Below are 17,292 nucleotides of genomic sequence, written 5' to 3' on the forward strand. Positions count from 1 at the left end.
TTATAGGTATACAGCCGGCACTTGCGGCTATATGTATAGAGCGCCAGCAACGTGAGAGCCACCCACTGCACTGTTCTTTTTAACAGTTCACCACAGTGTGCTTGAGCTGCATATGCGCCACGAAGAGATCCATTATCGCTCGGCTTTCATTCAGTTGAACTTCCTCCCGATGACTGACTAAGCACAATGCTGCTACACTTGGGGGATCGGATATAAACCGGCGTGTGCAGCTGATGAACGACGACTACTGAGATGTCTCGTACATGTATTTCGGGGCCGTGCAGATGTGGCCTCAAGGAGTGGTGCGCAAATGTAAATGCTTACGTAAGTCTGCGCACATATACGTTGGTCACGGTGGTGTCGCACTGGCCCCTGGTCTTTATTAGACTATGGTCGAAAAAGAAAAGGATGCTCAGGCTGGAGCCAGCGTCTCGACATACAGTCTAACAAGGCAGTGCTCCCAGTTTTGAAGGCCACGCGATCGGGGCATGGTTTGTTGCGCGGCATGCGGTCATGTAATACTACAATGTGGTCCACTGTTGCAGGGAGAAGCACGTGAGTGTAAAGCACGCACGAATTTCGACCAGTGGCAAGTGCACAATCGCCAGGTTTTACAGCAAGTGACCTGCTATTGGCGTTGCTGGCACTTTAATGCATCCAGCAACAAGTGAGTGCAAACACAAGCCGGTAACCACACCTGTAACGCCGGTGTCTGTCACCAGACCCTGCTGCAAGTGCGTTATATAGGGCTCGCGCTCGCGTGCAATCATTGAGAGTTGCTATGTGGATGGAAACAACTTTATTCTGAATCCGGCAAATTTGACGACCCGGGCTCAGGTCTCCCATGAGGGGACTTCGAGGCCTTGCCTCGTCGCCGCCTCTCGGGCTTGCTGGACAGCCCACTCTTGTGTCTTGAGGTTGGAGCTGCGCAGAGCGGCGGCCCACTTCGACGCAAGAGCCTCCGGAGCTACTGCCATTGTAGCTGATGTAACCCGACACTCCCACAGCATGTGTGACAGCGTCGCTCTAGTTTCCTGACATAATTTGCAAAGAGCAGTCGGGTATTGCGCGGGGAAAATGTGCTGCAATCGCATTGGACTGGGGAATGTTTGTGTTTGCAATTGTCGCCAGATGACTGCCTGGCGACGTTTCAGCATGGGGTTGCTGTAGGGACGCGCGGGTTACCGCATCAACGGAGTTATGGCGTGCGACGGAGCGACATGGCTCGATTGTGTCGGGAGTAAAGAAACGGGAGCACTACGCCAGAGTCGGCATACGCCGGGGGCTACCCGCGCCGTGTCACGAAGGAGTTACGACTCCGGTGAATAAAGCCTGGAGCTACGGCGTGCGCGTATACGGACGGCGATCGCGTCTTTGGCCTGCTACATTCAGCAATCAGCGGCCAGTGTCCGGCCACCAGCGGCGCCATTTGAGCCCACGTCGGGGCTGTCAGCCTCTGGGATAATGCGGTACGCCCTATATATAACCTCGACACCCGGTGACACGCGGGCCCTTCCGTTTCTTGAATAGCGCCATTCGTGCGGCTGATCAGAGCTCGCGCCAGGTGCCGTTCTCGGGCCCCCGCAGCGGCCCTTTCGCTTCAAACCAATGGTTTTTTGTTTTTCAGTAGTTAGTTTCGTGGCAGCGTTCCAACGTGTGCACTGGCGGTTTCGCGTGAAATGTGGCGTCGATCAGCGCGTTGAATTCGCAAAAGAAGGCCATTGTTCTTTACGTCTGGAGGCTGTTTGAAGTGTTTTCTTCTCGTTTCTCTTTTAGCCTTTATTTTTCGGGATTTTTGTGTGTGGAGAGAATTGAAAACGTCTCTGCAGGCTACTGAGATTGTGCATTTGCATTTCGCATCTTGGTAGGCGTGTACTCGTCTCTTGACCGGGTCTATTGAATTGAACTGTAGAGTTAAATAAATATACGAAGATAATGTTGGTATTGTTTGTGAGCGACAGTTGTATATATGCTTCGTCTTGTAAATAAAAAAAAGAATGAATGATGTCTTGAATGAATTGAAAATTCACTGTAGATTAGAGGTATATAAAAGAAAAAGGATCTGCAGATCCTCCTAAGCAAGTATCTCAAAACTTGTGCTCGTGTATAGTGGCGATCGTTTTATTGTCATCTCCAGAAAATGATCATTTTCTGTCCTGTGATATGCAGGTGATTCGCAAGGAGCATCAGAAAGAACGAAGGCGACTTTTTAAATGCACTCCATTTGTCGTTATATTACGTTTTGGCTGTCACTAGTATTTTTTCCTTTCATTTCTGCATTGATCCGGGATATGATGATACCGTCTAGTTCATTCGACAAACGTATCATCAGGCCATTTTCTGCCCGCAGACACTGTTCTCTTTTTTCTTGACACAGGAAAACAATGCTGTTTAGTTCGTAGAGTGTGCATAATGCATATATGAAAAAAACGTGAGCAAATAATTTTTTTTACTTCACTGGGGCGCCAATGCATTTGAGACACGTCCGCAAAGCCTTTTCGGCTTCATATAAAAAACCTTCGCACACCTCGTCCAGTCACTTCCATCGAACACACGGTCACCCCAATCACCACTTCTCCTTCTGCATCATGGATCGCCGTCAGTGAGTGCGGACCAACTTGCCTCCGGCAAAAGGTAAGACCTTCCGTACTTAGTTCAGCACCGAGTTCGTCGCACTTTCACAGAAGTCGTACATAAATGGTTCCTTTCAACGGACCAAATCGAAAACTGTTACACGAAATGAAGCTCAACTCGGCTTCAGCATTTTAATGGCACTAAAATTATGGAGTTGCAACTCCAGAAATGTTCACCATACTGTTGGTCAACCATTCTTGCCACACGAACTCGAAGTGTGCCTGTGTTCATCGCACCGCGGGAGAACGTTCCCGTCTCCGTCTATTCTTCTGGCCATCAACTGAGGCTCCAATGCAATCGAATTTTAACCACCTCGAACTCCGCAGCGCTAGAAATACGCGTCGCAGTATTTTGGCATATCCTGATTAAGTCAAACCATAGTAGCAACAAATTTTCAGCACAGAAAAAAAAGGAAGACGATGAAATTTCGTCGCCTCTCTCGGATTACCCAACTCTTCCAAAATACAAAACTTATCAACCAAGTCACACGGCCGCCAAGTGAGACACCACTTCGCCGACAATAATATCTGATTAACGGTGAAGGCAGAACACTCAAGAAATCAAGATGACACGAAACAATTCTTGCAGCTACCAGCTGGGCAAAACCAGTTGGACTTGGAACGACGTTTTAGGGCAAGACTAAGTACATGCTCAGAGTTGTGGTCGCTGTTAAAACTTGGGAATGCCGAAAGCACAAGAGAATACAAAAAGACTGTCGCATTTACACCGGTCCCGTAAAAACATAAGTATTCCTATTTTGTTTTTTGTAATGGGCGCGTAGGTTTTGCTGTCCGTGCTTGTTTTCTCGCATTTCAAGATTAAGTTCAAGAATGGCTCCTGCTTCAAAGATTTGAACGATATTGCTTATTTGGCCCTTGTGCCACACTGCTGCTCATTCGGCGCGCTACAGTGACGCCCCAGTCCGCTATTTTCCTCAAGTAAATCGCCCACAAGGCTGCTGGCGAAACTAGCACAAAAAAAGAAAGACGACTACCACACGGAGCTGCGACTGCCTCTTCTCAAGATTATACCCTCTACACAGTTCACTACCGTAATTTTCTCATCTAAATTTCCAAGCTGTCTTTGTCGCGCCGTGTGGCAATAATTTTTTTTCGATGAGCTTATCCAGGGTGGAAGTGTTATGTATAATGATGCTATTATTATTATGGTGCTTCTAGTCAGCATTGCTGATCAGAGCGCAGGTGACGAAATCATCACTGCTGTTACAGGGAGTCGTCGCATACCTAATTGCGAAGGACTCACGAACCAAACAGTGTTTTTTTTTTCTGCTTCGAGAAGTGAAAAAAAGGAACGTTTACTAAAAAAAAAAATGATATCCTCTGTCTGCAAAAGCTCATATAAAGGATCCCCGTGTGCGATCTATATGAGTACGCGAGCGACGTGTCGCTCCGAGCACGCATTTTGAAGATTCTTCATTTTTTGCACCTACGCGTGCTTCAGGTATACCTTGACTATATAATGACTCGTGTTAAATCACAAACGCGTGCGCTCCGCCGTCGGGTTGGTGCGCGAGTGGGCGGCTGAGGAGCGCGTTGTTCCTTTGAAAGAGGCTCGCCACTGCGATGCTACTGGCGACAGCTGCTTTCGCAAGCAGAATGACCCATAAAAACGCAATAAAGGTCCAGCAAGTGCTCGTTCGCTGTGACAAACGACCGGTCTCCCGCGCACGAAAGCACCGTCTCCTACGTCGACACATTCGTAGACCCCCATAGCGGCCGATGTCAGGTGTCGACAACCGATGCTTAGGTTATCCTCTTTTTTTTCTTAAGTTTTTCTGCGTAATCGGGATGTTTCTTTGCGACACTCTTTGGCATGTGACTGTGAATGCATCACCGAGGTAGGAACGCAAAGGTACAAAGAAATGATGTGGAAAGCGCGGTCGGCAGGATTGAGGTTCTTCTTGAGAGAGAGAGAGAGAGAGAGTATGAGGGGAGCGATGTAGGCAGGTTAGCCAAGAAAGTGCCCGGTTGGCTGCCCTACAGAAGGGAACGTAGATGAGTTAAAGGCGAGATAAAGGGTCCCTTACCTTGGGAAGCGATTACGAGCTTGAACTTGCTGGTCAGGAAGCTACGAGATGCACATCGCCTCTTCTGGCACGTATGCGTGAGGTGCTTCTCTCTCGTAGTGGTGATAGTGCTGCTAGCGTTGCTTCATGCGGAGGTAGCCTGGGATTCTCGGCTGAATCAAAGGTTTGAGTGCAAGATTGCAAATGCATCTTACAGAGGAAGCGTTGTCGATGAGGTCACGCGCAGCCTCGTGAGCAGACTCATTGAGGTTCGGGGGAGCACCCTCGACCGGTCCCACGTGAAATCCTTCTACATGTTTAGAAGGGTCTTTCCACCCCATCGCCTTAAGTTGAATAGGGCGCAAGCCGTTTCGCTTATACTTCGACAGACCAGCACATATCCGTGTCTGTTCGTTCTCCACGAGGCTTACCCCGACGTGTGTCGCGACTACACCTGTCCGTCCTGCGGGCATACCTCCACTCTAGCACACATACTCTGGGAGTGCGGGTAGACATACCCCGAGTTCATCAAGGAGGAGTGGGACTCGCTTCTGCGTAGCCCCGCTCTAGAGAAGCAAATCCTGGATTTCCGGTGTGCCCACGATCGGGCCAGTGGGCTAGACCTGCCGGTCCCGACGCGGGATTAGTCAAGTGCGCGACGAGTTCGCGTCCTCGCCGGACCTGCAATCCAGTTTCTTCACTCACTCACTCACTCACTGAAACATGCCACCGGTTAATTTTGGCATGGTTTACTTCGCTCATTTTAAGGTCGTTATCATACTCTGAAATGAAGATAATAAAAGCCATCCAACTTTTCGTTCCTCTCAACGTCAATATGAAACGAGTATTTTTGGAAACTTTCTTCTTTGTTGGGAAAAATTATGGGAGTTTGCGCGCCAAAACGGCGATCTGATTATGAAGCACGCCGTACTGGGGGGCTCCGAAATAATTTGGACCACCCGGGATTTCTTTAACGTGCACCTAAATCTAAATACGCGCGTATTTTCGCTTTCCGTCCTCATAGAAATGCAGCCGCCATGACCGGGATTCGATCCCGCGACCTCGTGCTTACCATCCCAACACCATAGCCACTAGGCAACCACGGCGGGTTCTGTTTGGTAGGAACCTGAAACAGAGTGACAAAAGAGACATGTTTCTTGCCATGAAGCTGGGGCGCAATTTTGTTCTTAGTTTTATGGTGTTCACGTTCGCCCTGTCAAAAATATTGACGCTACTTCCAAAGATGTGTAATGTCTAAATAAAACCAACATAAAAACAAAGCACATTCAAAACCATATACTGTCTTATTCGGTGCGGCGCGTGCGCTTCGCCGCATTGCGTCACAGCCCTTGCACTCTCACATAAGCCACTGTAGTGGGACGACTTGCCGCCCCTTGGAACCTGATATCAAACAGGATAATTTCGTGAAGAGTAGGGGCAGACCAGCTGTTTCTATTAATGATGGTTAGAAAAAAGAAGAGCCGCCATCGAGAAAAGGTAGCGAACAGCGGCATCTTGCTAGGACGGCCCTTTTACCGAGAATAAAATCCGCCCTCAGGTGAATTATTCCGGCTAGATCTTGCCGTACGGTGAATTTTCAAGCGCTAAAGCTAAGACAAGTCTGGCACAGGTGTCATTTTCCTATTCTGCAGAAAAAAAAGTGGACAAATCAGCTATAGCGCTAGTAAATATTTAGCTCCACAAAACGTTCATCATTCCAGCTGTTCTGGGTGTGAGTGAAGTCTAAGAATATGTTGATTGTTTGAGGCTTGGCATCCCAAAGCATGAGAGACGTTGTACAGGTCTACGGATTAAGTTTGACCACCTCAATGGGGTTGTTTAGCGCATCTGTCTAAGGCTCGGTGCAATGTGCGTTTGCATGACCAGTTCCCACCAGAATGCCCCCGGCCAAAGCCGCCGTAAGGCTCAAGCCCACGACGTTCTCAATAGCAGAGCAGCAGTTTAAAACGAGATCTGTGCGCTTTATTTGTTCGCTCCGTCAGCGGATTAAAACGAAGGAAGCTCGGATACAATCTTCAAACGTGGATTTGTGCAGTCCCGTGAGCCTCATGTGGTTTTTCGCTTGAGCGTCGCCTTCGGGCGTGACGTGTAACGTGCTAACTACACCGAACGTTATTTCGCACCTATTTCTGACGTGGCATCGCCGCATGTATTTATCGCCACGCTATACGTCCAAGATTGAAGTGAGCAACGCATGTGCGTCAAAAAAAAAAAAAAGAAGAAAAAGCTTGATCTGCCTGACGACGAGTCGGGACGATCGTTTGCCTCGACAGTTAGGAACTTTTGGGAACCTTTGTTCGCGTGGCTGTAGCCATACGACAGATCAGATGACTTTTTTTTTAGCCGTACCTGTTTTGCGCTTATATCATGACTGTAATAGAAAGCGCTCTGCCCCATTGAAAATCCGCTCACACGGAAGGATAAGAACACCGACTGCAGCGTCCGGGTGGAAGTAGACGGGGCGAAAGCAACAAAATGCGCCCAATATGTCACGTTCCATGGAGTTTCCTACAAAAACTATGAGCAGGAAATTATGGTACGGCGATCTTTAAGCAACCATGGGGAACAATACGTAGCACACGGATTTGTCAAATATTCATGCTTGTGGCGTCAGACATCCTTGTGACATTACTTCTTACACTTCATCTTTTACAATTTCCCAGCAACACTCTTATGAAAATTTCTCACCCTTTGGGGCATATCTTATCCCACATCAACAGTCGTCATCTATCTTGCGCGCCTTTCCTTTCTTTATGGCTGCGCGCGTCCAGCTTCCAGGTCACGAACGGCCTGCATGTATCAACGTCACCTTGCATTACTGACAAGAAAGTAGCGAGCACAGAGTTTTCGAGAAAAGAAACGCAAGCAGGGCTGATGACGATTATTGTTATGGGACAAGGTGTGTCCCAAAGGGTGCAAACACTTTTTTTTTAAAGAATGAATGATATTTTTATAAATACGCATAGAAAAAACAAGCTTCCGCTCACATGTATAGCTGTTATTGCGAATTGTTTCATTCATAATGGAGTACTATTTGTTGGAAATGATCAGTTCGCAAAGTCTGAATGCCGTTTGAAGCCAGAAGGACGAAATTTTGAAAAAGTCATGTACTTCATTTATCATTTCCATACTGGCTGAGCCACCGCAGTTTCAGCTTTCTTAGACGCTATACGCCGTTTCATACACAGCGTGCAACGCTGCCGAAGCTAGCCAGACTTCTTGCAGTAGCGGCGCTCGCAATAAGAAATAGTTCGGTTTCTTCTTCAAATGATTATTTGAACCAACTCTTTATGTAGGGTCAGTAATAAAGGAAAGAAATGTCCATTCCCTTAAAACTAAATAAGCTGTCTTATACAGCTGCTAATGTACGTTGTTATAGATCATTTCGCTTTTCGCTGTCTTCCTTTTCGGGTTTTCCATTAGCGGCTCGCGGGACCATGTGTGATCCCAAAAGCTGACCACGAAGCCCGCGGATTGGTGCATTTTGATGAGCAAACTTTCCTGCTTAGCTTCCACAGCGTTACACTCCAAGTGTGAAACTGAGCACAGCGCCAGTGTTATTTCACGCAATTTTTTGCGGACAACTCTGTGCCAAGTTCCTCTTTGTTGCCGTGCTTTTAAGACAAACTACGGGGGATGTCCTCAAGTTTGCAAGAACAACTCGTGCTAGTTCACTGCAGCGCGACGCCTTCGCGTCGCCGTCCTCCCGCTGCTCGTCGTCGTCGTCGCCTCGGCGAGTAACAGCGGCGTCGGTTAATCCTCGTGCAGCTGCCGGGCTCACCGGCGAGCGTCAGAGTAATCATGAGACCGAAGATGGTCGATCGGCAGCTGGGGTCTGTGTGGTAGGGCGTGGGGGGTGAGGGGGAGGGGAGGCTGCTGCCGGCTACGGGCAGGCTCACGTGCTCGCGGCGGCCGTATTTTTCTCGCGCCTGAGCTGCGGTCGCGACCCATCAGCCCTCCGCTGCAGCCCGTGCGAGTGAGGAGGGAGGCAGCGCACGAGAGACCGAGCCTTATAAAGGAGAATCGACGGCCGGACTCCGGACTCCACGGTGGACGACGCCTCTTCAAAAAAAAGGCAGGTGAGTCGTGCTTTTGCTTCCTTGATCGCGGTGAAGAGAGAAAGGAAACAAAGATTGACCGTCCGAGGACGGTGTTACATATCGCGACCGTTTTTCTCGGATAAGGAAAGAACAGACTGCTTGGGCCCTATGGCCTGCGTCACCTTTGACGTCGATGAGATGGAGGTCCGCTGCTGACTGCCACATTGGAAGTAAAGCCAGTAACCCTAGCCTAGGGAACTCGTAGTGAACACGCTATTCGACTTCCTAACAGCGATAAGAAAGACTTGCCCGAGTAAACAGGTTATATTGACTGGCGGGAAAGTGGTGCAGCTGAGAGGGAGTAAGAAAAGAAAGATAACAGATTCGCACTTGCAGGTGAGGGTAGGGTTAGCAGACCAACAAGATTAGCTGTGCAGTGCCCCACCAATTCGTTACGTCACCGAAATATATACTTGGATGGAGCGCAATTCAACGCAGAGTCATTTCGCGCTGACACGCGAAAAAAAAATGGCTGCCGTAACGCTGCCATGTTTGTGGCAATCATACTTGTAGCCGCCACGAGAGTATGTTCTAGGATGCATAACGCGCGAGATAATGCAAAAGACGAGAAGGAACAAGAGTCGATGACCGAGATGCGTCGTGGCACGTGCTATACACGTGTTTGAATCAGAGTACGCGAGTCTCATATCACTTGTCTGTACTTGCGATATTAGACACACTGAAACAAAAAGGAACCGAGGAAGTCAAAACATCCTGCGAGAACTGAGTCACGATAGCTCGCAGCAGCCACAGGAAACGGAGAGGGAGATAACATAATTTACAGCGGTGGCTATTTAGCATCCTCGACGCGGGAGATGCGGATGGCAAGAGCTCCCGCCTACCAACGGACCGCATTCTCAGTTTAGCGACGGCGATTACCGCGACGAAGCGCGCACCTTTCTCCCGGGGTAAGACGAACCGCCACAAGACGTGTCGCGTGTCATGCATCGCGGTGCTTAACAGCCTGTCAACCCGCGTGGCTCCCGCTTGCAGCGAATCGCGAAAGCGCAACAGCAGAGAGGGCGTCTTTCGTTTGTTCGCTTACCGACGTAAATCTTCGCCGAATCGAATATGTCGCGTTAGGCAAGCGCTGCCGTCGCGACAGGTGACGCCGTGTCGTGCTACCGGGAGGTTAGACGCGGAGGTGGATGGCAGCATGGGGAAGGGCTTGCCCACTGACGGGAGGGGGGGGGGGCTTAGAGGGAGGGGATGCGGTTCGAAAGCCTTCCTGGAAGCCGTAAAGTGTCGCCTTTCTTTGATGGCGCTTGAGCCGGAGAAAGCTTGAGCGCTCACGAACGCAAACCCCGGGATCGAGAGCGAGACAGGGAAAGGGACGCGGGGCTGCGGGATTGGTCGCCGCGCGCCGACGTCTCCAGACGGAGTTCATTAGAGCGACCATTGAACGGGGGCAACTGCCGGAAAGCTGTCATGCCTGCTTGGTCATATATTTGCGGGCCGTTGGCCGATAAATAAAGCGCGCTTGATAAAAGGACCCTTTTCGGACAATCCGCTCCCTACTACACGTAAGCCGCCGGAGCTTCCGGTCCGGAGCCGTCGGCTTTGCGAGGAGCAGCAGCAGAAGCAGCCGCGTCCTGGTCTCAGGGGCCCCAAGCCGCCGCCTTCGGGTTGAGGCTTCCCTAGACAGCCACGGACCGAGCGCAGAGCTTCTCGTGAGTAGGGGTTGAGGCTTCCGGAAGCAGGCGCAGCTGTTAGATCGCGTGACGGATAATCGTGCGTGGAAGATCTGGAAGATCTCTAGTGGTGGATGGTGGTAGAAACATTTTATTCAAGAAGTTAATAGTGCCATGGTGTTATGCTCGTCATGCAACGGCTGCGTTCTTTCAGCTGGGTCCCTCGAGCACGTCATAAACCCTGCGATGGCGCCGTGGTAGAAATGTTGACTCGGTGACTTCTGTCTTTCCAGAGCTCGAAGATAGCTCTTATCTCATAGGAATTTTCTCGAGCAGGCTCAGCGGAGCGTCCGCCGCGTCTACGTATAACTTTGTCGTGAGCGCCGTCATTGAGGCTACGTATGTAGACCAGGTTCTAATCTAGCGTTGATATAGAGTCGCTTGGTAGAGGTAGCAGAAGGCGAAAAAAAAAGGGTTTCAATTGGTGAGGCATGGTTTTTCATGAAGTTGCTGGCAAGCGGCGTACTGTAAGCTCGCGCCATCCTCTGCAGAATATGAATTTAGTATTGAGTTAAACACATACGAGTGAACGAAGACAGTTGGCTGAGTGCGAGACCATTTTCCATTACACTGGCTATGATGCACTAGTTTGCCCAAAACGATGCAACGAAAGAGTCGGAAACTAATTTTACAGATACGAAACTTCTGGCGCAGCAATCTCAAAGATTGTTTAGTAGTGAACACCTAGGGACTCATGTGCTAAAGGCGAATGAGTTGTTGTGGCTTCCACACCTGTATTTAGGATAATATCACAGCGAAAACCCGCTGCCGCGTTGCTTGAGAGCAAGAACTTTACAGGGAACTGGTCGAGATGCACGTCACCTATGCTTATTGGATAACAAGTGATGTGTCAGGACGACATGCTGATGTGTACTCGTGTAAGCTGAGATCCAAAGGAGTTTACGGGACCCTGTGAAGAAAAACGGAAGGATTTGACGTTCGTGTCATTCAGTGCCATATTGTGCATTGTTTCTGCCTGGCAAGGTGCCAAAATGGTTAAAGCGCGATGTCACCCTAAAAAAAGTTATTTAAATTGAATTAATTGTCTTGCATCCACGAAGAAAGAAAGAAATGAATTTATATAAATCACGTATTCTAACCTAATCCGCCTGGGCGTAATCTGAGCAACGATTAGCAGGAACATTCCACGCATTCTTTTAAAGTTCACACAAGAAGAGCGGCACATGAGAAGGTTTATCGCGATCACCACAATCGGCTGAACATGATGACCTTCCTTTCCGCGAGAAGTAATGTAAATGTACCCAGACCACAATATACCCAGCCTTCTACGCCATAAACTGTCAGCTAAGACTTGTGATAGTAAAGTTTCGATTCGGGAGACCAAACATGAATTAGCGGTAAAACGTCTTGTGCGTGCGCCTGAGAACGGAACAAACGTTTATCCTTGTCGCATATCTCAAACGCTGGAGAACATGCATGAAAACTCGGAATATTCGCGAGTGCGGCCGAGTTGTTAGTTCCCTCTGCAGGTTCCGCGTTTCTCGGAGAGTCTACGCGTGCGCTGTGTGCAGTGTGCAACCCATGACGCACGTGACTCCCGCTTTCTCTTGCAGTGTACGGTGAGGGGTGGCTCCTATGCCCGACCAGCACCGGCGTTCGCAAGACGAAGATGCTGGCCCGCCTGCTGCCGCCCGTGCTGCTGGTGCTGTGGGCAGCCAGCGAAAGCGGCCGCTGTGATGTGCCTTGTCCAGCGTACTGCGTCAATTCGTTCGCGGTGTTCAGGCCTGAGGACAGGCGCATCAGGTGGATCAAAGGCCCGGATGCCTCGAGCTTTGTGAGGATCTTCAAGACAGTGTTGAATCCCGGGTCGTCGACGACCACCGTCACGATACGCATCAAGGGCGTTGACGTTCCTGTGCCTTCAAACTCAAAGCCTTTGATTTTGGAAATACTGAAGAGGCACCCGGACCTCGCCGAGATTATAATCGATTTCCTGCGGGAGAGGCCCTTACACCCGTCGGGACGCACGCCCAATGGAGGTGTGATGCAACCGGATTTGTTGACGCCGCCCTTCGATCACGGCAACCCTTCTGGAAGTGCGCGGGCCCCTCATCCGATGCCTGGGTTTCCTGGCAATCCGTCCGGGTCAATTATATCCCCTGGAGTCATACCTTCATTCACTGGGAAACCCGGAGTGCCTACTGAAATGACAATATTCAAGCCTGAGTTACCTATTCCAGGAAGTCCGGGAATGCCGGGAGTGCCGGAAATTCCGGGAATGCCGGGAATGCCGGGAATGCCGGGAATGCCGGGTGTGCCGGGTGTGCCAGGTACGCCGCGTATGCCGGGTGCGCCAGGTATGCCGGGTATGCCGGGTATGCCGGGTATGCCAGGTATGCCGAGTGTTCCGGGTATATCGGGTGTGCCGAGCATGCCGGAGGTGCCAGGAGCGCCAGGGATGCCAGGAGCGCCAGGGATGCCAGGAGCGCCAGGGATGCCAAACATGCCTGCCTTTCCACAGCCCGGTGGGCGCTATGTACTTCCCGACGTTATGAAGCCCGTTGAAATTACGACCGGTTCTCAAACCGTGCCACCGGACATTTTATCTTATCTTGAGCTTCTGGTCAAAAATCCGGATTACTTTGTTCCCATTTACAACATTCTGATCAGGAAGGGCGTCCGATTTCCCGACGTTACGAGGCCTTTCACTTACGTTATAATTAATGGCCGGCACGTCAACCTGCCTAGGGCTGTCACGGTACTTTTTACGATACGGATCAACGGTCAGCCGTTCGTGCTGCCTAGAGACGCTCCAAGGCTGGCGTCCTTCATTAGCCAGAATCCGGGTCAGATGACCATGATCACGACGATACTACGGCAGCTCGGCGCACTTGTGACGACAAACCCTTCCGGCCAAATTACGGGCTTCACTTTGTTTGGCAGGAGATATACTCTTACAAACCCAGTCACCACGCAAGTTGTCGTAAACGGCCGCCGGTTCACTTTGCCTCGAGACTTTACGTCCTTGATCAGCTTCGTGCAGAGCAATCCTCAAGCATTCCACAAAGTACTGCCTACTCTCATTACGCTTGGCGCTCGCCCTCAGAAGTCTCCAACCGGGGAAATTAACACGATCATAATTAACGGCCGGAACTATCCTGTGCGCTCCGTGGCACCCCTGCGCGTCACTATTAATGGGCGAATCTACACCATTCCCGCGGACCTTGACGTCATACTGAAGCAGCCTGGTAGCATTAGCGTTGGCGAACTCATCGGCGCTCTTCAAAAGTTACGCATCCCCGTGACTGTAGACCCGGACACTGGAAATGTTGTCGGGATCGTCATGGACGGTGTGCCTATCCCATTCCCCGTGATTGTTCGCTTACGCGTCAACCTTGGCGGCCGAGTCTACAGGATACCACGCGATCTTCCCGCTGTCGTCACCTACCTGGAGCAGCACGGCATGCCTGCCAAAGTCCTGGCGTTCTTGTACAACCAGTTTGGCATCGTCCCAGTGCGAGACAGCAGCAACGCCGTGACAGCGATATTGTTCAACAAACGCCAGTACCCCGTGAAGCGTCAGTCAGATACCGTAGTCAATATCGGAGGAGGACGCTTCACGCTGCCCAGGGAGGCACCAAGGTTATTGCGCATGCTAAAAGATCGCAGAATCTCCATTGGACAGTTTCTGATCGTCATTCAGCAGGCTGGCTACAAGCTCATACCGGGCCCCGATGGCGTTCTTCACAGCGTCCAAAGGGGATTCGACGTGCTAGAATTGCCAATGAATATCCGCCTCATTGTGAACATCAACGGGGTCCGCTACAGGCTGCCCGCAGACCTGCCTCGAATCACTCAGGTCTTACAGACCATAAGGAATCCCAGCAATCTCCAAGATATTCTCGATAGCCTCCAGAAGATGGGAGTGATGATGGAGAGGACCGCAAGTCAAGTCACGCTCATTTTCAATGGCCAACACTACACATTCCCGTACATTATTGGCGGCCGCGGTGCCGGCGGCGAACCGTCCGCGCATCCCTCGGGAACGACGACCATTCGGGTGAACTTAAACGGCCGCTGGTTCTCGCTTCCTGACCAGATCCAGGATATGATGACCTTCGCGCGCTCCAGCGGACCGATGGCTATTCAGATTCTCATTAAGACGCTGCGTTCGCAAGGCATCACTGTCAACATGACACCCGACGGCGGTGACATCATATCAATAGTCATCCGAGGTCAACTCTATCCAGTGCAGGGAACCGGCCGGGCGCCCTCCGTCGCCGGTGGCGTCAGCGACGGCAGGAACGTGCAGGTCATCATCCGGGGCCGCACTTTTATGATTCCTCGGGACATCAAAATCCTTCGCCGTTCGTTGCCAGGTTTCCAGTACGGTGAACTCATATTGGCGCTGCATCGCGTCGGGGCCCTGCTTCAAGTGGACGAGCGAGGTAACTTCTACGGCATGCGCATCCAAGGTCGGCTGATCAAGTTCGCCGTCATCTTCCGGGTGAACGTGATGCTGGATAAGAGCGGTCACAGGTATCGCGTACCGCTAGACCTCGCGGAGCTGGCTCAAGGACTCTCCAGTGGCCGGAACTGGAACTGGAAGATCGTCCGGAAAGTGCTGTACAACTCGGGCGTCGAGGTGCAGGGAGGCTCCGTTGGGGCTCCTCGTGCCATCGGATTCCAGGGCAAGTTCTTCGAACTGCGCCGCATGGTCAAAGGCTAGACTGATTTGCCCACCTTCCGAGTCAGAGATCTATACGTATAGGTGCAACGTCACCACTTCTCTCGACCTTCGTGGCGAAGCTGCGTACTTCGCAATTGTTAATAAATAAAACGCACACTCTGCTTAGATTTCTCCACGCAGTGTTTGACGAGCTGCAACGTGGCGCAGTTGGGACACGTGTCGAACAAAAACTCCCGCGAGGCGAAATTATCGCTCTTATGACCGCGATTAATCGTCACGATTGCTTCTGCGGACATGGAGTGTTTCCCCTTTGAACCGAGGTGGAAGCTACGGCGTTGAGCGTGAGAAAAACAATAAATGCCAACGAACCACTTATTTCTCTACGGGCGAGAGCTGGTTGTGATGTTTCTCGCCTAAAGACTGCCTATTCGCGCTTTTCTCTTCGCTTGGGAAATGGTCATATCACAATGTCACAATACCCTTTATTTTCTCTTCATTAATAAATACAAATACATAGCAGACACTGCGGACGCTAGCTCGATTAGATATGTAATGCGTGGGCTTACAGAGCACCGAGAAAGAGAGAGAGATCCGTGAAAGAGTGCTTTGCGATTGGCCAACGTGAGGGGATTGGTGATTCTCGACAACAAGACGGGTCAACACTATGATAGCGAAGACTTTAGCGATAATTTTTTTGCGAGCTCCGTCTGTTTCTTCATGGATACTGAGCTAACTGAACAACGCGAACTTTCTTAGCGATGCTATACCGCACGTGCTTTACCCTGCGGGTTTCAAGTGTGAAGTCGATAGATCACCCCCCTTGACGGATGGCTCAAGGCGCTCTTTCCAAAGACGGTCTCAGATGACATTATTTTCCACGTTTTCCTGCTGGCGCATTGGGCTAATTGATCACGTGTGCACGCATCTATAATGATATCTAGCGGCGTTGTTTTGCAATGCAGTCAGCCTTGCGCTTCATGTCGTTCTTGTTTCGCAAACGCTGCGATAAATCATGTGCTACTCGGTCACGCAGTATGAAGTGTTCTGGAGATCGCTCGTGCAGGCGTTTTGCCTCTAACAAGAAGCACCGTGTTTAAATGGCGCAAGGTAAGGCGACATTTTCAGCTTTTTCGCGGCTGTGAGCTCGTTCCCAAATGCTGACTATGCTAAGTGCCTCATGCGAGTATATTAAGGGTATTGTTTGTCCGTGTGGGGTTCAGTGAGGCGTATGTGCGTGCCTGCGTGAGTGCGTGTACGATGGGCTTCACAAGTACGAAAAATACCGACATAGTGCATCCATATGATTACGCTTTTAACGCATGAGCACATAGTCGCGAAATGGTTGTATGACCAAGTCTCGCCCATTTAGGCGTCGTGCACGAGTGAAAATTAAAGTTTTCTGTCGTGCTGCGAAGGTCCGATCCCTACATCCGCTGAACGCAGGTCGCCACATAGGAAGTAAGCCATAGTAAGCGCCGACTTGCAGCGTGTCCTAGGTGGTATAAAGAATTAAATGACAGCTCATACTAATGTCGAAACCCTTGTCGTGCCATGCCATAGCCTACGGGCAGCGGAATCACGTCGAGAAGAAAGAGAAAATACTTCGTAGATGCCACTGCAAGTTGCCGGTATATTATGAGATCATTTCCTTTAGCTCAGTGCATGCAATACCAGTTATCTCCAAGGCCATTAGAGTTAAGTAAAACCTAAAGTGTCAGCACTTACTGTCCGCGTTGGTGTAGTGAGAGGCCGAAGTGTGAAATGCAGCGCTGGCGCGCACCTTTCGAGCTACGTTTTGCATTAAGCCGGCCTTGAATTCCGATTTGCGCATCACAGGAATACATATGATCAGAAAATTCAGAAGGTCGCTATTACTTTCGGTCGCCCTTTAGCCCTTGCTTTTCTGTGTCTTGTAAATGAGCCTCTGTTTCTCATATCTCGTCTGAGTACTCTGAAGCGTGGCGGTTCCAATAATTCTCCGCACGACTATTACTTATGTGGATTTGTTATTTGAGGCGCTATAACGGACGTGTCACAGATCCGGGCCGATGATCAGCAATTTCGAGGCTGTGGACTGGACGCACGCCTGTAAAGAGATGCGTAGTTCAAGATATTTCCTATCTTCGTCATTATCGCCTTCGCCCTCAATAACTGCCCTACTCGTTAGCG

The 17,292-nt window shown here is 50.3% G+C and overlaps 2 protein-coding genes across 3 annotated transcripts in view; both read left to right on the top strand.

Moving 5' to 3' along the window:
* Positions 1-2,511: 2,511 nt before the first annotated feature.
* LOC139057492 (uncharacterized) overlaps positions 2,512-17,292 on the top strand; it is a 55,214-nt gene continuing 40,433 nt past the window's right edge. The window contains exon 1 of one of the 2 annotated variants that reach the window (XM_070535831.1): positions 2,512-2,634. The gene's annotated coding sequence lies outside the window, so the exon portion shown is untranslated. The remainder of the gene's footprint in view (positions 2,635-17,292) is intronic. The other variant, XM_070535830.1, reaches the window with a different exon arrangement.
* Positions 8,564-15,506, top strand: LOC139057491 (uncharacterized). Its single transcript, XM_070535829.1, has 2 exons — positions 8,564-8,760; positions 12,047-15,506. The coding sequence occupies exon 2, from the start codon at positions 12,103-12,105 to the stop codon at positions 15,160-15,162; it is 3,060 nt and encodes a 1,019-aa protein (XP_070391930.1). The 5' UTR covers positions 8,564-8,760; positions 12,047-12,102; the 3' UTR covers positions 15,163-15,506.

The sequence above is a fragment of the Dermacentor albipictus genome, chromosome 3, assembly GCF_038994185.2.
Source record: "Dermacentor albipictus isolate Rhodes 1998 colony chromosome 3, USDA_Dalb.pri_finalv2, whole genome shotgun sequence".
In the NCBI taxonomy this organism is placed as follows: domain Eukaryota; kingdom Metazoa; phylum Arthropoda; class Arachnida; order Ixodida; family Ixodidae; genus Dermacentor; species Dermacentor albipictus.